Below are 21,887 nucleotides of genomic sequence, written 5' to 3'. Positions count from 1 at the left end.
GCACCCAGAAGCTTTGCCCACTGCTACCTTTGCAAATTTCTGTGCATGGAGCAAGGCAAATGGGATCTCACTGCTCCTGAAAAAACGGCTCTGCTTTTGTGACCTCCTAAAAAAGGACTCAGTGACTGCCAAGGACCAAGATGTGCCACAACCAGATCTTGAGGCCTGCTGATTTTGATAATTATAATTCAGCACATTCTTAATAAATAGCTGCTCCGTCAGGGTAAAACAGGTGAGAGGGTGAGAACAAAGCTCCCCAAACCTTAGCGGTTTACACACTGGAAGGTGGAAGAAAGGAAGGAGAAGAAAGGTCTGCTTGCCAATCATTCAGGGGCTTAGGCTCACAGAGCAGACCCATCTCAAATTGTGCCAAACACCATGCAAGAAGGAAAGTGAACCCACCTTAGGGTCTCACCACAGCAACTAACTAGTGTAGGAGCAATAGAAATGAATCATGTTCACAGGCTACCCGTCAAGGCTGTGTGTGTGTGGTGGGGGTAGGACTCCAGACATGCCTGAAGGGATTCAACTGGCAACACAGGCGCTGCAGGAAAGCTAACGTGAGCTGAGCATTTGCCGTGTGCCAGACACCAGTCCTGTTTTGGGTATTGCTTATTTATGCTTACATTCCCCCAGGACAGGTTCTAAGACGTCCTTTCTTGGCTCAGAAAAGCAAGACACAGAGAGGCAAAGTAATGTCAAGGTTACACTGGGAATGGTGCTGGATAGGTGAGGGACTCTTATTAGAGTCCTTGACTCTCATTCTAAGTTATACTGCCCTGAATGTTTTCTCTAGTCCAGACAAATGAGAAAAATAAGACTATCTCACGATGGTGAATTTGAAGGATCACCGTTTACTGTAAAATGGCCTTTCCCTACTATCTCCCTAAGAATTAATGGCAGCTGCTTTTCAAACTTCATTTGGAAAAGGAAAGAACTGTTTACATTATGCTCCTCCTTTTTTATGATTAGCTGTGTGAATTCTGACTGATTGAAAAATTAAATCTGTGAACACTAGTTCGGGTTGTTTTAGTTCTTGGCTTAGAGTCAGCCAAATTTTGGTTATTATATTCCAGATACTGTTGTTATTTTTATCTGTCAAATACAGTGTTAATTGAGTGTGTATTGCTTCAATTCCATCTACGGCATAGTGGGTCTCTGTAGGAAGATTAAATCATGCATTTCCTTTTACTCTGAAGGAAAGCTCTGGAACACGGGTAGCCTCTATAAGAGAGCTAAAGCCCCACAACAGTGGACCCAAGTTAGCTTCTGTAAAAAGTTACAAGAGAGCTGAACAAGCCAGTCGCTAATTTTTCCCTTTCGTATATTTCATCACCAAATCTCTCACTGTCAACATTGTTTGACAAGATGTAGTGTTCCTCCCAGAACAAGAGAAAGCAGCAGGTTGATAGCACCAGCTGGGATTTGGAGCTGCGCCAAGGATGTGTGCCTGAACATGAGCAGGACCCACTGGCCAAAGGCCCAGGTCTCTGAGCCAAACAACAGCTCCATTAAAAGGGACACATGGTTTAGACACGAGCAGGCTGTTCTGAAGTGAACAGAGCATATATTAGCTCGCCTCAGAAAATGTAGACGTGCAGAAAAATGCTCTCTGAGAACAGGTGCCGGGGCACAGAACCAGAACAGACAGCGAGCCTTGAGCAAAGTAAGGTCTTCCAGTGTTGTGAACCAAGAGAATGCTCGATACTTTTGATGGTATCTTAACTACTTTATGACAAAAGAAAAATATAAGGAAAAAAAGGAAGGGAAAAAATCTTCAAGGTTTCCACTATTTTTTGTAGCATACATTTACATTCCAAGTCCACTTTATGCTTGCCAGAGCCTTCCTTCTGGTAAGAGTCATAGTTTTCCTGACTGATCAAATAAGTACTAATGTTGGAAATGATCAAGAGGTCAGAGTCTTTCTCAATACACAGAAGGGATGAAAGGTTCTCCCTTCATTTTTAATCTCTAGATTCTTGGTGGGGAGGAAAAAACAATGGCCATTTGAATATCAGGATCATTTTAGAAAGAGTCATAAAATGACTCAGTGGAAAAAAAACTGAACATGATGGCTAAAGCCTGTAATCTTAGCACTTAGGGGGTGGGGTTCAAACAACAAAAGAAGAGAGGGAGAGAGAGGGGGGGAGGGAGGGAGAGGGAGAGAGGGAGAGGGAGAGAGAAGAAATGATTTATAAACTGTGTTTAAGATACTGATTCAAAGAGTCTGCATCACAACTCTTGTTTTGTAAGCCCTGGTCTTTGAAATGACCATTTGGCTGGCTGTAATTTAACAGGAGGGTCAGAGTGTTGCTAATCACTTTTGAGGACCTCACACACAGCCAGCTTCCCAAAACTGCTTTCACCACCCCCCCATGCCCTCAGGACTTCAACAGGTCCCTTCTCAGATTAGGAAGGCAGAGTGATTTCAGACAGCCACATGGACGGTGGAGGGTGTGTCACCAATGGTGGGACAGCAGGTCCTCCTAGTGGGAGTGTGATGATGTCAGAGTTGTTGACTCACAGGGGGCAGTCAGAGAGGTGAAGGGGCAGATGGGAGCTACAAGTGTCTAATGGCAGACAGCAGCAGAGGGAAACAGTTTCCATATTAACACCTGTGCCAACTAATAAACAGGTCTGGCGGTGGCCAAATGCCCATTTTGTGTAGAAACCAGGATAAACCAGCTGTGCCAGGAATATACAAAACTACTCTGACCAAACGAGGAGAGAGGTGCCAAGCATTTTAATAGCTTGGGGGGGGGGCAACCCAACATAACATCAAGTTCTAAACACGGACAGTACTCAGGCCTAGGCTTAACTCCTCAGACCTCGTGGTCAAATTATCGCTTTCTTAAGTGTTTCTCACCTGATGTTTTAAATACACTACAAGATATAAAAGAGCTATATATGTCAATGTCTGAAAGTAATCTGCCTCTGAAAATGGTGGAGATAATACCTATCTGACTTACAACAGAGTTTGCCTGAATATACCTGCTCACTGAAAAGACAGGTTATATAAACAATGCAAAAACTCAAGCAAGTAGAGGGGGCTCGGTGACCTTTTGGAATATGTCTTCCAGGACTTGGAAGCAAAAGACAGTTAACCCTCTCCAATGAATGTAGCTAACTGTAGATATCACTCCTAACTCTCATTAGGCAAAGGAAGATTCAATAAAACAGGGGAGCACAACAGGAGGAAGAGGCTGTGAGAAGCTCATGCCAAGGGCATGGAAGGGCAAGGCAGGCATTGGGAATGTGTCTAATCCAAGAGTGAATCTCAACCTTGCTTGGCAACCCCAGGCTCTAATTCATTCCCACACTGCATGTCCTTGAGAGATTTATGCTGATTCACTCAGCATTAATGTTCTCACGTTGGAAAATAAATATGCAAAAGAAAGAATGTTTTGCATCTCTGGGCTATGTAAGTGTGACTTATGTGACTACCAGGACAAATGAGTTACTGGAAAGGCAAGCACAAAATGAGCTTAATCTGGAAGCTGGCTCAGAGGAGATCATCCGTCTGCATGTTCTGACTACCAGAGTAAGGACCGCTCTTCCCGTGACAGAGGAGATCCAGTCGGCATGTCATCACTGAAGATTCCTTAAATGTTTCTAGAGTGCTTAGCAAAATGAGTATGGGAGGCACAATGTGGGTGCCAATGAGTCACCCACTATGCCTAAGCTGAGTTTTGATGGGCCCATACATTTCTGATGATTAGAGGATATGTACCGATAAAAGTCAGGGGAGACAGGTTTTGCTTTTTTCTAGCCAAGCACATGACTGCTGCTGGAAAGAGAAAGAGTCCCACTCTTGAGGACACCTGCACCCATATGCATATACACACACATAGGCGTACACGTACATGCGTGTACACACACATACACACACACACACAATAAATACTAAAAGATAAATGTCTAAAGTGTAATAACCTGCCTTTCTCCTTTCCATTTAGATGGATGCCAGCAAGACGACTTTGAGGAATCGATAGAAGTATGGGAATTTTGAGAAAATGGCATCACAGAGAAAGTGAACAGTGGACACTGTAAGTATCCTGCCCAGGGACTGGAAGGATGGGACCGGAATGAATGGATGTGATTCTTGGAATTTCATGGGGACAGTTTCTCAGTAAAAGCAACTCCAGTGGAACGGAGGGGCAAAAGCAGAACACAATAATTTTGGAAAGTTGTTTCTGTGCTACTGTTTGACACTAGATCGGGTTCTCAACCTGTGGGCCGTGATCTTATTTTAAACATCTAGTTTTTAAAACAACCTTTCTTTTTAAATTTTACATACCAATTCTAGTTCCCCCTCTCTCACCTCCCTTCCCTCCTCTCATCCCTACCACCCCATCTCCCATCCTCAGAGAGGGCAAAGCCTCCCATGGGGAGTCAACACAGTCTGTCACATCACTTGAGGCAGGACCAAGGCTGTCCCCCCTGTATCTAGGCTGAGCAAGGTATCTCTCCATAGAGAATGGACTCCAAATAGCCAGTTCATGCACTAGGGATAAATTCTGGTCCCACTGCCAGGTGCCCCATAAACTGCCCAAGCCACTAACTGTCTACCATATTCAGAGGGCCTAGTTGGGTCCCATGCAGGTTCCCCAGATGTCAGTCAAGAGTCCATGAGCTCCCACTAAGTCAGGTCAGCTGTTTCTTTGGGTTTCCCCATTGTGGTCTTGACCCCTTTGCTCATATTATAGCTCCTCCCTCTCTTTGACTGAACTCTGGGAGCTTGGGCCATGACCGTTTGGCAAACCTCTAGCTCCAAAAATATTTATATTACGACTCATAACAGTAGCAAAATTACAGTTATGAAGTAGCAACGAACATAGTTTTATGGTTGGGGTCACCACAACATGAGGAACTGTATTAAAGGGTCTCATCATTAGGAAGGTTGAGAACCATTAATCTAGATAATTCTTTAACTGGAGAACTCATTTTGCATGTGGAAATATTGAGACTTCACACTCTTTTTCTGAAGCTACACATAAAAATTTCTTTTTATTTAATTTGGAGAAGATAAAGGCTTTGCTGGTATTTTCACACACACACAGTAATCATACATATATGCATGTATGTCTAAGAACAAGTGTGTGTATTCAGAGATAGCATATTCTGTAGCCCAGGCTGGCCTCAGACTCTCACCCTCACTATATAGCCAAGGTTCACCTTAAACTTGTGGTTTTCCATCCCCACCTTACAGATATGAATTCCTGTAACAATGTGGGGACTATGGCTAATGGAGAGCTCTCCGAACTCAGGTGATGCCTTCGAGACTCTCCACCCACATGGTGAGGACCCTTAAGTCAAGACCCATATGACATCACAACTCTTACCTTCCTTTTGATATCTGTGAACTGGGAAACCATTAAAGACCAGTAAAATGACAGCTCCAGGATATAATAGTAGTGAAGGTCAGCAGTGAGCGGCTGAGGGGAGAAGGAGAAAAGAGGGATGATTAACAGTTAATAGGAAACACACTTTGTATCCCTAATGCCACAAGCTCACTGCCGACTGGTAACCCAGTCTTAGGCTGAACACGTGCAATTCCCATCCCTTTCTTGGCAGACAATGGCACTCTTGGCTGTAGACCACACAGCCTGATGTCATTAATTTCATTTCATCTCAAACCTAGAAAGCATTAGCCAGCATGACAGTTTGGGATCCTATTCATTTTTGAGTGTAATAACAGCATCTATGGTTCTTTCACATACAGCAGCTACAAGATTCCTTAGGCAATGTGGCACATGTCCCAGTGCGCGCACGCTCGCGCGCACACACACACACACAAAGAAAGTGTTTTTCAATAACATGATAAGCTATGTTTAGCTTTTTAAACTTTCTGAGCTGTATTGAAGTGTCTTGGTTTATTGGAAAGAAAACAATCTCTGAAACTCTTTGAACATATTCTCACTGATGTTCAGAAGGCAACAGTCTGTACTGTAAAGGAAATTAATGTTATATGCACCATATGCCAATCACGGCATAATGGATGACTGCCACAAGATGGCCCTTATTCATTCAGCACAGGCATCAAGGAAAACTATGTCTCTCTCATATTTCTGATGAGGTACACTATAAGATATTAGATCGCCAGTTATGAACTCTAAGTGACAAAGAATGCTGGAATCTTTGCAGTCCCATGTGTTGATGAAGCCTGATATCCAATGTAATGGAGTTTGCAGGACGGACTGTTAGGCAGTATTCAGGTCGAGAGGGTGGCTCTCATGAGCGGAGTACCGTTTCTTCTTGTGGGATGAAAGAAGCATCAGCGCTCAGAGGTACCTTGAAAGAAATCTATTGCCCTCCGACATGCTTTTCAGATGCTGTCAGCAATGCAGTCTGGGAAAATAGGGCCCTGGCTGGAGCCTCTCAGTCAAGGTCAGATTCTGGCATTGATGAGATTCTCTGCCTCCCAGCATTATCTGAGAAAATGCCTCAGAGGCATCACAGGACATGTTAGGTCACATCTGGCACTGCTGAGTCCATGTGAGAGTACCACAGTCATCAGCACTCAGCAGACGCTCTACAGCTGGTGAGAAACACACACACACACACACACACACACACACACACACACACACGCATGCACGCACGCACGCACGCACACGCACACATGCACACACCCACACATACGCATAACTCCCTCTGAGCATCCTAAAATCTGCAAAATTACTCCTCTCATTCTGCATGCAGATTACAGAGTCAGCAGAAAACTGCTATCAATTAACTGAGACTTCGAGGTCACATCCAGGTCTCATAGCTAGTGAGGCCCCTGACCACTACACTGAGGCTTCTCCTGCCCAGTATCTGCTTCTTATGTAACGAGCTGTACAAGGGCCAACTGCATATAAACCTCGTCTTTCTTTAAGCTTTAAAATACACATCCATATGGAACTATTACATGTGTAGCAAATAAGCATGCTCACATAAAAGAGGGAATGTGTGTTTAAAATTGAAGTAGACTACTACTTTTCACCTAAAAATCTATTCAGCTACTTATGTAATATATGTGTTAAAGACATAATAAATGTTTCATGGGCATGTTCAACCTTTAAGAGTGCACTGAAGGCTTGAAATAGACTCTGAACTGTAATCGACTATATATATTTACATACATATGACTGTATGAAAAACATTAGACTTGCATACACACTATTTAATTTTCTACTCTCCCTACACAAAGAAAGTCATTAATTTCTATTAGGATACGGCACTTGTCAAAGATAACCACTGTGGCCATAAGAGATCATGAAAACATCTAAGACTTGGGGAGCACTGAGCTCAGTTACTCAGTATTAGTTTTACCAGTAGAAGACAATTCTTGACCCAAATCCCCACAGATGGGGTATCTTTCTTTCCATCCTAATGCTATTTTCTACTTTTAAATATAACCTTCTCTCCTAGCCACTCAGACTTTCATGCTAAATCTACGGCGCGCAGTCTGTGAGACAACTCTCAGCGGCATTCTGGTTCACAGTCCTACACATTCATCTCAAACCAAGCAACCTCACGCTACATACAGTTAGAATGTGAGAATTATGTTGGGCTAAATTACAGTTTAAAACAAGGTTAAGTGTTACACTTTTTTTTTTTTTTTTTGGTTTTTACGAGACAGGGTTTCTCTCTATTGTTTCAGGGGGCGTCGGTCCAGCCCGGCCTCGAACTCACAGAGATCCGCCTGCCTCTGCCTCCCGAGTGCTGGGATTAAAGGTGTGCGCCACCACCGTCTGGCAAGTGTTACACTTTATATGACATTTGTCTCAATGCCTTTCATGTTGCAGAATTTACCTTTTAAGTGAAGGGCATTGTAGCAGCTGCCATGCCAACTCTCCAATTGGTGTTTCCAGCAGCCTTTAATACCCCTTTGTAAGTAGAAACATAGGTATGTGTGGAAAGCAAAGTGCTGTTGGGTCTGAGACAACTGTGTAAGGTAAGCAACTGGTTTCTACCTTGCCTCAGTCTCTACCAGTTATCTCAGGAACTCTCAGCTTTCTATAGTTATATCATGCTGCCTACGTAGATTCTTTCCTAATCTAAACAAATTAAGGAATTCAAATGTAAACTGGAATTCCATTTCAACGTGTCTTTAGCCTTGAATGAGTATCCAGTGTCCGCCTCTACCAGTGCCAGCACTGTGGGCAACACTGAAGAAATGGACTACGTGTATCCCATTAACCTGTGCACACACAGGAAGTCCTAATGTCTCTGAAATGCAATACCAAGCTTAAAAGCGGAAGGTGCTTATTACAGTTCCCAGTTCCATTTGCTTCTCTTCTAGGACATATCTTGACAAAATAGAAAATTCCTAGTTCCAGCTTTGATATTTTTTAAAATTTTGATTTAATCAAAGTTAATTGATCTAGGGATGGCAAGGACTTGTGCTAATACTGAATTCATATACTGTATTCACTAGGAGATGCAAATGTGCAACAGTGGGCAGAGATGGAAAACACCCCCCTTTCAGGGCTATGGTTTAATTTCAACCGTCAAAGACAGTGTCTCCTTCTTAGTTACAGAAACGATTCATCCAGGTATAATGTCATTAGTGCATTTTTCTGCATTTGGAGAAATGGTGCTTGGTTCACGTATTTAGAGGCCACTTCTAAGGTAAAACGTCAACAGAACTCAGCAGGCCAGCTCCAGTGCCACACTTGAACGCTCATGTTTGCTGTGGAGGCAAGCCTGCACTGTCAGCAGGTCTTCAGACTTTCCTCTGTCCTGAGAAACAGGAACCTGCCACCCACTGAAGTGACGACATCCTGCTCTCCAACAAAAAAACCTGCCACATTCACTCCACCTGCTAAAGTAAACAGACTTTGATTCTGCCCTTCATTCAGACACAGCCTTGTCTTCTCTAGGTTGGGGCTGACACTAACAAGCAGGTGCAATTAGAAAGTGTGAATAGCTGCTCAACCTGTTGCAGGGTGATGATCTAAGTAAAATCCCTTACAGCTGTAAACCCCAGAAGTCAGATCTCCTTACCTGGTAGGGGTAGTTATACCAGCAGTGTCTCGTATTCCACAGCCAAGGGGTCTGGAAAAAGAAACCCAAAGAAACACATGTTACATGCTTTAGAACTGTTAAAACAATAGGCTCTCTGGAATGGAGTTCTCTCTTACACCTGGAGATTTATATATTCTGCTGGTCACTCGGCTATATTCCTGCAACATATCAACCTCAACAGCTGTGCCTCCAGGACCAGATGCAAATTATCCATCCCACTTATGGAAAAACATAGCTAACAGTTGGTACAATCTACCCCGGAACTCCTAGGCCTCAATATGTACAAAGCCACTTTCCTTATTCCTTGACCAAGGTTCCCTGACATACTTCAGTTGAGCACGAAGGTTCAGAGGAAGCCCTGTGTTATCTTCCACCTCCCAACTTGTAGTTCAGATTTCTAGGACAAGCCATTCTTTTTTTGATGGCAACTATTTGCCTTATAAAAACATACAAATTTAAAAACCTAAGTATTCACACAAATTCCAAAACCCACAATAACCAATGATGGATTGATTTGAATTGAAACAGAGGGCTGAACCACCCAACAATATCAGAGTCAACATCCTCATATTTTCCTATTAACGTTACCACTGTTTTGGTTCCCTCATCCGTTGTCAGCCATCAACTCTGTAGAACTATTCGATATATCTATATTGTTCTTATGACTCAGCTCCCTGCTTGTCATTCCTGGGCCACACGGATGAAAATGGTTAGTTTCTGGCAGCTAATGTTTGTTAGGCCCATCTGTATCTAACTCATTGGCGTGCTACTTATGCTTAGTAACTCATTTAATCCTTACAACACCTACTGACATTTGTCTTTTTTTTTTCCAGTAGGTAAATATAATCTTCGTAGGTCATATAGCTCAGTAGTACTTAAACTGCAATCAAATAGAGACTGTGTGGTTCCCCTGGGGACATGCAATCCCATGTGAGTCTGATAAAACTGACCTGAAGAAAAGGGCCACTTCATGGAGGTAAATTTTAAAAGTCTCTGAATTTCCTCTTCATTTAAGCACTGTCCACCTTCTTTCTTTTGAGAGTTTTGCTCTGTTTTAGGTTTTCATCTGCTATTGATCTAACACTATCCCCACTCTTTCATCTTGCTGTCCTTGATTTCCTGGGGGCTCTGAGTTGTCTCTGTCTATTTCCTTCATTTCTCTTATCTATACCATTGATGCGTATTATTATGGGGGGTGTGGTGGTTGGAATGAGAATGCCTTCTGTAAGCACATATATTTGAATGCTTGGTTCCTGGTTGATGAAGCTGTTTGGGAAAGGACGAGGAGGCAGGTGTGGCTTGATTGGAGAAGCTATGTCATTGGAGATTTGAGGTTTCAGACGCTTACACCATGCCCATTCTCTCTCAATCCCACCTCCCCCGTCTGTCTGCCTCCAGTTTGTGGATCATGATGTAAACTCTTAGCTACTGCGCCAGCACCATGCCTGCCTGCCTGCCTGCCTGCCACCATGCTTCCCTCCTTGATTGTCAAAGACTCACCCTGAAACTGTAAACAAGCCCCGATTTAATACGTTCTTTTATAAGTTGCCTTGGTGTCTCTTAACAGCAATAGAAAACTAAGACAGGGCAAAAATGAAGATCAAATGAGGTGGAGTGTATAAAAATACTATGACAGCTTCAAAAGCTTAGCAAGTTGTTATATTTTTATACCATACAGACAATATATGTTCCTTGAAGAAGATCTAGAAAACATAGAAAAGAATGAAAACAAAAACAACTTAAATTCTCATTAGCATTAATATGTTTAAATTGCAGCATGTTTCTGATCTTTTCCCCCCGTGGGATATAGATATAAATATAGATTTATTTTAAATACACATATATAAACATGTTTGGAAAGTGTGGGCATAGCATAAAATCTATTTCGAAGTTCAGTACAATGTTATTTACTACTCTTATCTCTGATAAAGTTACGTCCATAATTAACTGAAAGTTACCAAGGGAAAAGTATGTCATATGCACATGTTTACTCCAGCCCTCAGCATTAACGCTTGAGTAGACAAGACAGCATGTATTGAATGTGAATGCAAAGGACTATGAAAGTAAATGTGAGGCTATGACAAGCCTGGTACTGCTTTCTGGATTCATCAATCACAGGCCCCTAGGGTATAGGGCATCTGCCCCTCAAGATGCAGCAGGCATCTCTTCTACTGTGGTCATCCTTTCCTGTAACAGGCAGGACAGCAGACACAGAAAGAAGTCCAGCTCCCAGGGCTTCTCTTCCTCTCTCAGCTTCTCTGTGTATCAGTTTTATTCTACAACTGGAAATTCATCCTGGATTCATCGGACGCTCAGCACACAGACCCACATCTTCTGTGGTCCTGCCAAGTGACTGCCCTGTGCAGATGACACATGTCTATCTCACACTGACTTCCTGATACCTGAAGCAAGGACAAAGGACTAGACACTGTAACATGACAGAGTCACTGGGGCCCCAGCTCAGCTGGCCAGCTGTTTACCTAACTTTGTAACAGCAAGGTTCTTTCACAAGTAGCATAACGTGAAATATTAACGTCACACTTCTACATGCACAGTACTTTTTTCTAGACCTCACATTGTGTCCCCAAACACTGTGAGATAGACGGATCAAAGGTCTTTCCCAATGTACAGACAAAAACAAAACAGAATTCCACAGCAAAGGTGATTCTCTTCTACTCAGGACAGGTTATCAAATTTATATCAGAGGTGCTCCAAAATCCAAAACCTCAAAACTTTAACAACTATGCAAAACACAATTTAAAAAAACTCTAAAATACGGAATAATTCTGGATTCCACATTTGAAGAATTGATATTCACCCTATGGATAGATACTGGTATATGAATCTGCAATTTTTAGTAAGATTATTTTACACATAACTTTAAAAAAAACTTTATTTTTATTTTAGGGTATAATGTGTTGGATCTTCTGAACTGAAGTCACAGACCACTGTCTACTGCCAAATGGTTGGTAAGGGACTTACCTGATGGGGTCTTCTGCAAGAGCAGCAGCAAGTGGTCTTAACCATTGAGCCGCCTCTCCAGCCCCCACATATAACTGTTTTATTCAATGTATCCAATGAAACTTTTTAAAAATCAACTCCTGTAATTAACTTCTCCACTGATCACATTTTAATGCTGCTCCCAGGAGCCATGGGTTATTAAATAAAAATCCGGACCCAGGCTTGTGATACTTCCTTATGAATTGTTCAGAGTCTTCTGAAGCCCACAGAAGAGTCTCTGATCACCCATCGCTCTTGGTTGCACACCAGAATTAAACGGTAAGATCCTGTTGCTGAAGATATCACTCATCTTGGTCACAAGATACAGAGAAACCAAGCTGGGACTAAGATTAAAGCTTTCTATGGGGGAGTCCTCTTCACCTTCAAAGGTGCTTTTCAGGCTTCTTGGAAGGAAGGACATCAGTATTTTCACCCAGTTATAAACCTTATGAACTACAATAGCCACCTACCAGACAAGATATGCCTACTGCTGCAATTTGACTCAGCTGTTGTGGTGGCAACTCACAGCTCTCTGATTGGATCTGAAGCCTGTTCCATAGGAGGGAATTCATTTCTGGTACTGTAAACCTAGTCAAAAACTCCCAAAACACAACAATGACTAGAACATCAATATATCCCGAAACGTGGAATTGCCGCACTTAAATCCTGGGGGTAGCCAAGAGCCATCCTAGTTGATGTTAAGGCCCACTCAGTAGGAGAGAACTCATGCCTAGTACTATAAACCTGGCCTACTACCCATGGCTGAGGAGGCCATGAACCCTAAAAAACCTAATAATGAGTATAATTTCTAAAAGCATTATTATAGCCACAGATAAGGATGGCTCTTATCCCTCATCAAAAAAGCCTAATTTTGCATCAGACAGAGAGCATTACAGAAATTCACAACTGGTCAAAATGCAGAAATCAATTAATCCTGGGTTGCTCAGCCCCAAATGAGCAACATCTACAATGCAACCCCTGCACCTAAGTTCAGGGAACATCACAGAAGAGGGCACAGAAATGCTGCATGAGGAGGGGACCAGGCCATCTCCTGAGAGAGTGTCTTTCTATATGACAAGGAGGCTGCACCCTTGAAATCTCAACAATATGGTTGCCTAGACAAGACCTGTACAAGGAAAATACCAGTCAGTATCCCAGCATGCATGGGGGAAATTTCAAAAGACCCTACACCAAGATAAAGAGCTACAAGCAATGTATGGCTGTTGAGAGAGGAAGAATCAGTCTTTTCCAGTGACAAGTGCCAATCCTAAGTGATCAGCTCATATACATGGGACACATATACATGGGAACCACACTAAGGGGACTTATCAGTTGTGTTTATAAACAACAAACAAATAAGTATATGTATGTGTATAACAATAATAAAGAATAAGAAGCTATGAGGATTGGGGGCATGGGTTGAGTTAGAGGAAGGGAAAGGAGGGAAAATGAATGAAGTATAATAATCATATAACAAATTATCAATAAATACATTTTTAAAAAGACATGAAGTTAGAAATAAGACTGGGTGGGAGATATTAGGGGGAGTTTAGGAGAGGCATTGATGGATGAATATGATCAAAATACACTATATTAATGTGTGAAGTTTACAAAGAATAAATAAAAATATCACTTTTAAAAGATTAAGAAATTTGAGAAATCCAGTAATTCTCAGTTTCTATTGTTTTGGTAGCTCAGGAACAGCCTCTTTCTGTTTCACAACTGTACATGTAAATAACATTGTGAAGTACTGTACAGACTTAGGGTAACTTACACACATTATCTCACTTAATCCACATACAACTAGTCACTAATCAAAATAAGGTGCCTACCTTAAAAGATTTACAAAGAACATAGCAGCTCAGAGCTCATCACGTTGCTAAAATACAGTACATCAAACCAAATTCAGTACATCTGGCTGAGGGGGGGAAAATCCACATTTCTGAGTCTCTCGAGTGATGTTGGCATTGTTAGATCATGGACCATACTTAGTAGTAAGGTGGTGCAGGATGTTAAAAGGGCTGATTCTAAACAACTCATTGTTATTCTACAACTCAGGGCAGATGAACTGAATTAGTTCTAACAACCATTTGCAATATAGGGAGCCTTTGCTAACAAACAATAGTTGGAGGCAGCGATTCTCACCCAACTTCCCTTACAATATCCATATATCTAACCTCCAGCAGAAGGTCTGTGAGCAGAATTTCTGTGAGAAACTTCGTGATGCTGCTCCCAACAGTTACTGGGAATAAGTCAGTCACACTCCTTCATGGCCATTGGAGGGAGATAATGAAAACTGAGTTCTGAGATAGAAGCTCTATGAGACTGGTGTCGGGGGCTCTCTACCAGTCATTGTTGCTTACTTTTGTACTGTCTGTACAAGACAAATAAATTCCTATCATATCTCTCAGAGTTACTGTGATAACATATACACAACAAACACACACAACGGCATGGTCCACATTTTAATATATGCGCCAAGGTTAGGCACCACTCCAGAAGCCACTTTGGAGGGGAAGTCATAAATGGGTTACCTAGCCGGCCAGCAGAGAAGATGAGTTGCAAACGCAAGTCAGCCCGGCCCTTGCACTGTCTTCCCCTCTAGGCAGTCTGGGTGTATAAAGAATAGGTAGTTAAATAAAAGCACCAGGTAGACATTTGGGATTTATTCCACATTTTTGTGTTATGTGGCTATTACCTAATAACACTGAGTGCTGTTAAATTGAAAAGACCTCTCAAATCTAGTTTAATCTACAGGAAAATCCCCAGGCCTTTTACATTGAGAGCTCCATGTTATCAGTTACTAGTGAGATGCCTGGGCTTGCTATCTCCATATCAGAACTGGTCAACATATATTGAATTAGCTCTTTTTATTCTTTTAAATCTCCCACAGACTGATTTGTGCTTTTACCCTGAATTGATATGCAAACCTTTTAACATCCTCTATATTTGCGGCATATCCTTCAAATAATTTTCTTCCTCTCCACACACATGCTCAGAAGAGAGCATGTGCAAAATACAGCAATATGGCCATCTGCACACCGGGCAGTAGGCCCTCACCAGACAGAAGTGCCTGCCAGATATTTATCTGGAGCTTCCTGCCTCCGGAATGGTGAGGAATAAATACACATCAGCCAGCCAGTGTATTTTGTTACAATCAGTCTAAGCTAACAGAGCATTATGAGACCACACCTCCCAAATGATGCTTACTAGCTACTGAATTACAAACCAACTGATTTCATTTTAAGCTAACTTACAAAGTATCTTATTAAGACTAAGGTCACGTTATAGTGTGTGAAAAACTACCTTTAGTACCCTTAAATCTAAACCACAATGTACAAGGGGATTTTTCATTACATTATGCACATCTGCTCACAGACACCAACTCAACAGCAAGCACATTCATCAATAATACAGAGTCCCAGGGGAGGCATATGCGGCTCTTTTCACCCCTAGCAAACCAAATCCCAGCAGCAGGAGGGAGCCCTGGGTACTGCTGGGTACACTGAAGTCTTTATTTGCATATATAAAGACATAAATGATATTTATTCTTTTACTCTGTATTTGAAGAATGAGTAAATCCAAGTCACCAGGTTTCTTTTTATTATCTGTACTATGGAGATCTCATCATGAATCTAACATGAACATAGATAAGGTGTGTTCACTTTACCATCTGAAATAATTATATCCGTTTAGGCTAAAGAGAGGAGAGATATCAAACAACCAGAGAAAAGAATATGTGGTTTACCAGGCAAGGGTTCAATGATTAAAAAAATGTAAACACACATACAGGTACCTAAAAACATGCATGCATACAATCATTCATACACAGATTCATACTTTGTAGAGAAGTAGTGAGTGCCTGAAATTCAGGACAAGAGCAGTTTCTATAAAGTAATTACTTTGATTGAAAAAGAGAACATTAATTATATGAATTATAATATGCTGCTTTGAATATGTCGAAAATTAATTATATGTGTTGCTTTATCAAGGATGTGAACGGTATGTGGTCTGTACTCAAAGTTAGCATCTTAGAGGCAAAATTTCAGTTTCCTGTTTTCACCCAAACTCCCTTCTGGCTGGGTGTAGTGATGCATGCCTTTGATCCCAGCACTTCAGAGGCAAAGGCATCTCTTTGAGTCTGAGGTTAGCCTGGTCTATGTAATGAGTTCCAGGACAGCCAGAGCTACATAGTGAGATCCTGTGTCAAAAAACTAAAAACAAACAAATACAACTTCCTTCTGGGTTTCTCATGACCAAAGGAAGACAGTCAAAAATACACTGCTCTGTGTAGCTTACAAAATAAATGTGTGGCTTTCTGGATTATGCAGGGAAATGCTAGAAATGTACTCCCTGAATTAAGGAAATATGGATTAATAATGTATAAATAATGCAAATCCTTTTACAAAACCATTTTTTTCCCTCAAACTACCTGGACAACAACCCAACCAAGCAATATTGCAATATTTTAACATTATACCTTTCGGTTGTATCCAGGCCACACTTGCCAAAAACAGACATAAGTAAAATGCTTCCATGTTGGCAGTAAACTCATCACTCCTTGCTCATGCTGAGTTCAATCTGAAGTCCCACATGATATTTTTCCTTTTAAATTTAGTCCCAGAGAAGACCTTTTTAGTTCAAGGGAAAAAATACTGTTTTTCTTTCCGTGAAAGCTTAGCATGTTGCCTTGACATGTGAGAATAAGCTCACCTCCTGGGACATCGCATTTTGGTTTTGGAAGCTGACATCTAACCCTGAAGGTCAGCCACACCCACTGCGCCTCTCTTTCAAGATCTCTGCATAGCTCTCCTTTCACCTGCATTTTAAACAATGTTTAATATCTATATTATGTAAACACTGACAGTCCTTATAGATGTACAACTGTATTCTTTGTTATAAATCAAATCATCAATTCAGTATATAATCTAGATGTTATAATTTAAAATGGAATCAAAAGACACATTTCACATTTTGTGATCTTAAAAAGATGCCAAAGAAACTGTATTTAACTTTAACTGTCTTTCATCCTAAAGACTATGCTTGTAGGTACTGAGTAGCCTGGAATGCTCAGAAGTGAGTAACAGGCCCTTTGGGGCTGGGAGACATACGACTAATAAACCTACAAAGCAAAGTGGTAACTTCTCCCTGGAGGCTCATGGCATCTGTGTTAGCTTTGAAATTCTTGCAATGTGAAGATGCAATTTGGAACTGACCCCGTGACAGCGTGTAAGGACATCAGCCTTTCATATTGATCAGGCTTCCAGATCTGGTCTTGCATGTGTCTTCAGCACATTTTGCAATCAATTTTGAAAGTAATCTGAAGATCTACCTAGCACACATACATAGGAGATCTCTAAATGGGCCCTGGCCCTGACGTCACATGGCCTCTATGAAGGTTTTATCAGAAAAACAAAGATGAGGGAATGTGAGTGGCATTCCTTCCAGTCAGAAGACCTCAACATTTCTGCCTCTGTTCAACTGAAGGGCTTCAATACACCTAAAAGTCACAGGGCACACTGGCTGTGGGTCTCCAGAATCAGCATATCAGATATCAGGCTACCCCCATCAGCGCTGATGTGGACACTTCTCCATGTAACCACCAGTAAAAACCCAGATGCACTGGTTAATTCCATGCTCAGAATAAGCCAGGTTAGAGACCAGACAAAGGAGGAAGAATATGAAAGATTTACAGAGAAGAGAAAATGGTGATGATGCCAGCACAATGGACGGCAGATGTGCAGGCCAATAAAGAATTTGGGAATGGAGCCAACGAGTGGCTATTAAGAAGCACAAATTAGTCAAAGGCAACTTCAGAACAACTTACAGCATGTAACAAAGGACTGACAGCCCTAATATGTAAAGGGATCACACACTGACTTAAACATAGGAAGGAAAAATGGAGCAAAGATACAAATAGGCAACATTTAAATAAAACATGTTTATGCTTTAATATTAAAAGTTTAGAACAAACCTGCACAGAATTTTACTTCATTGCAGAGTGTGACATGTATTTAACAAGGTTAATATCAGGGGGTCATGAGTGCAAAGAGAAACCAATACGCTGCAAATTAACATATATTAAGAACCTTTAAAACGTGCATGCCCTTGGCCCAGCATTTACACTCTCTCTCTCTCTCTCTTTCTCTCTCTCTCTCTCTCTCTCTCTCTCTCTCTCTCTCTCTCTCTCTCTCTCTCTCTCTCTCTCTCTCACACTCTGTGTGTGTCTGTCTGTCTCTCTGTCTCTCTCTTTCTGTGTCTGTCTGTTTCTCTGTCTCTCTCTGTCTCTCTGTCTCTCTCTCACCCCACAAAACCTCTGGTACATAAATATCTATTACAGGTCTTTTTTCCCCAATAATGTAAGATTGGTACAAATATATTTATCAACAATATGAGGTTGAAATTTTCTGAGTCTGGCCTCCTTTGAAAGCAGATCCTGGGATGGAGAACTGGCTACAGGCTGGAGGAGAAAGCAAGACAGATGAGGAGGACATGTGACACGCTTTGTGGAAATGAGCCGGTCCCTGCTGCCACAGCACCGTCTGACTGCCTCCCAATTCTTCCTCACTGGCATACAGTAACAGTTCCACCAGCTCAGGACAGGGACACCTGCGATGTGCCCACCCCTCCCATCCCCTACTGCCTGAAAGCTGCAGTGCTAATTTCTCCATATTTCTGGCTTGTCCCTTCCCGAGCCTAACCCATCTCCACAGCTCTGAAGGAAGTAGAGTGGAAGGTGGCACAGCTGGAATATCATGAGGGATGCTGTCAAGGACGCACGGAACTGTTTATCCCAGCTGTGCTAACATCATGTGGGCCAAGGGGGATTAGCATAACAGGCATATTTTATGTGAAAATCAGATCACAAGGAGAGGATACAACATGCTTAAAATACAGAGCAGACCCCGTATTTGCTCAATATCCACAAAGGATTGATTCCATAACCTCTCAAAGATACTGACATCTGTAGATGCTCAGACCTTTGTATAAGCTGGGATAGCATCTGCTTATATACTACTGTGTATATTCCCCACATAGTGTAAAGCCTCTTTAGACTAAGCATAATATCTAATCCAATGAAAGTGCTCTGGGAATAAGTGTTACACTCTAGTGTTCAGAAGACCATAGATGTTCAATACATGTGCAATTCTTCTGCATTATTTTTATTAATAGTTGGCTGAATCTTTGACTGTATTAATAGTGGATATGGAGAAGGAACTATTATTTTATTATTTATTATTTTAGGGTGACACACCCTAAAAACTACCTACTTACTAGTTATCTCTGAGTAGTGATTTTCTCACATGATTTCCTTTGTTTAAATATCAATATTAAATTATACAAGTTGTCATATCTATCCATTTTCTGCAGTCAATAAGTTTTATTCAAATACTAAAGTCCAGCCTATGAAGCTTCAATGGTCCCATAAAAGACATTTGTTCTATATGTATAAGCAGCATTAAGAGATTAATAATACATTGTCACCCTAAAATTATCTAACAATCATAATTAGGCTTAAATTTGAAGCCAGCATAGGAAATGGGGTTCCTCTTATTTTTAGGTTTATTTCAAGTATAAACATAATATTAATAATTTAATCCTAAACTCTCGGTTTTAAGTAGAATGGGAGACCAATATGAGCAAATACCACAACACAAAGCCTTACATTCATTCTTGCGCCCAAAGATTCCTCACCAACTCTGAACTAAAGCACCAACTAGAGCCTGGCATCTCTGTGCTGCCCTCGTGCCCTCTGCGCTCATGCAGCCTTTCATGTGCTTGTTGAGTGGCTAACATGAATCTCCCATGTTGCCAAAACTATAGCAGCTATAAATACAAGATGGAAGAAATTCATACACAAGAGGGACTAAACCCAGCCTTGGAGGCTGTAAAGGGAGGGAGGACTCTACTGGAAAGTGTCCTATGGTTGGAAGCAGAAAGCATATGGAAGATAGTCACTAGACAGAGGGGAGAAAAATATAGCCTTGTCTTTTGAAGATGGAGTCACAGCTCCAACATTTACTCTATTTATTCGTTCCTGTACTTTATTCTCCAGAGAGGAAAGAACTTAGCTCACTGTTCTCATTTCTGACTGAGCAGGCAGAATCTACCTCTTGCTACTCTAGACTCTTGCCGGCTTGGTTGTCCACTGTGACCATGCAAGAAAGTCTATTCTTCACTTGTCTACTGATTTCTCCAGACCATATTCCTTGCTGGGAGCAGCCTAGCTACCACTTACCTCTTTGTCTTATCCACAGGGCCCCTTGTCTGGCACCCTAGAGCATTTGCCCAGTCTTCTGAGCTCCAGAGTATTGGCTTTCTGCCTCCAGAAATCGTTTCCTGTGGCCCTTTGGAGTTCTTCCCCTTCCAATAAATGCCAACTTCTTTGAAAACGTTAATACACACACTAACTCTAATATTAAGGTTTAGCATGTCAGGCTCTCTGGAACTGGTCGCCTCATTGTCAGTTGTTCAGGAAATTTCTAAGCATACAAAACCAGCAGGCGATGAACCAGTTCTCTTAAGGGATAGCCATACCAGTCAACAGAAAGAGGTAGGTGAAAAATAAATTGATATTAGAAGACCCCTTCTTGCTGCCAGGCACAAGTGTGTCTACAAGCTGTGCTGTGTGAGATGTTTATGGAAAACCACACAAAAACTATAAAGACAACAGACCCAAGTGACAGCACCCAAACTCAAGCTTCCCTCAATCGTGTCCTAGCTGTGGGAGTAAGACTCCCTGCATAATACTTTCAAATCAAATAAATACTTCACAGAAAGAGGGAAATTCTATTTTAGATCCCCTGATAGGCACATCAACACATTTCTACTTGAGTAAATTATGCATTGCGGGAGTCCAGATTTCATCTAAATTTCTTCAACTAAGACAAATACATCACAACTGACTGACTGTAAGAACAGGAATACAAATCTAGTTGATGGGTACTAAAGAACACCACAAAACCATCCGATTTTTTAATTTTAGAAAACAGTTGTTTTTCTTTAAATGTCACATGTGTTAAATGTAAAGGATTTACTTATGTTAACTTTAAAGATTTTTTTCAACAGAAAAATTTAAAAAGTCCTTCAGTTTTAATTTCCAATAAACAAATATCAATAGATATTACGGTGTCTAAGGTCAAAAATATAAACAAGGCTCTTTGAGAGTCCATGTAATCTTGTTAAGCAGAAAGGTTCTAAACCTGGAAGTTTGTTAGCTACTTGCTTTGAGGCTGGCAAATCAACAAACAGAAAAGGACTCGAGTCTCTGACAACCACAGGGAACAGGTCACTCCTAGCCGAGCTTTCACTCATGGGACAGCTGCCTTTGTCTTTCAGGCCACTGTGCTGCTGGCTTTCCTTGCTACCTTTACCTGAGCATGCAAAGCACACGAGCAACAGATACATCTATCTGCAAGAGCTCTTGTTTGCAATAAAAGAGCTATTCAAATAAATATCATTCACCATATATAAGACCACAGTCAATAAACAGCAGCTGGTACTCAACTTGATGATCCCTCCCCTCAACCTTCTCAAACAAAAGCCAGTGGTTGAATGGAGGAAGACTCTTTGTGACCATCTTTAGCTGTAAGAGAGAACAAGAATTGGCCTTCGAGGCTGTTCAGCCAAAATGACCATTCAGATTTTTCACAGTTATCCCTGTTTTTCCTTTACACAGATTTATCTTTAGCTAAGTCCTACATACATACAAATCATCTCCTTAAGAATACTTCAAAGAGACTGCATTAAAAGGGAATGAAAAGTCCCCCCTTTTCCACTTTCCTCAAAATATAGAGTATCCTAAGCTGAACTTTTTGTGCATATGACAGTTCACTTGCTTTGAAAAACGTTAAGTTTGTCATCATGCCTGTGAA

At 41.4% G+C, this 21,887-nt stretch overlaps 1 protein-coding gene across 2 annotated transcripts in view; it reads right to left on the bottom strand.

Annotated features, from left to right (window-relative positions):
• The window catches only part of Cers6 (ceramide synthase 6), a 251,537-nt gene that overhangs the window by 64,334 nt on the left and 165,316 nt on the right, over positions 1-21,887 (bottom strand). For both annotated transcript variants that reach the window (XM_040745501.1, XM_040745502.1), the window contains exons 5-6: positions 8,992-9,042; positions 5,343-5,435 (exon numbers count right to left, since the gene is read on the bottom strand). In XM_040745501.1, the coding sequence (XP_040601435.1) occupies positions 5,343-5,435; positions 8,992-9,042 (144 nt within the window). The remainder of the gene's footprint in view (positions 1-5,342; positions 5,436-8,991; positions 9,043-21,887) is intronic.

The sequence above is a fragment of the Mesocricetus auratus genome, unplaced genomic scaffold (genome assembly GCF_017639785.1).
Source record: "Mesocricetus auratus isolate SY011 unplaced genomic scaffold, BCM_Maur_2.0 Super-Scaffold_100004, whole genome shotgun sequence".
Classification (NCBI taxonomy): domain Eukaryota; kingdom Metazoa; phylum Chordata; class Mammalia; order Rodentia; family Cricetidae; genus Mesocricetus; species Mesocricetus auratus.
This window is presented reverse-complemented; position numbering and strand designations above follow the sequence as displayed.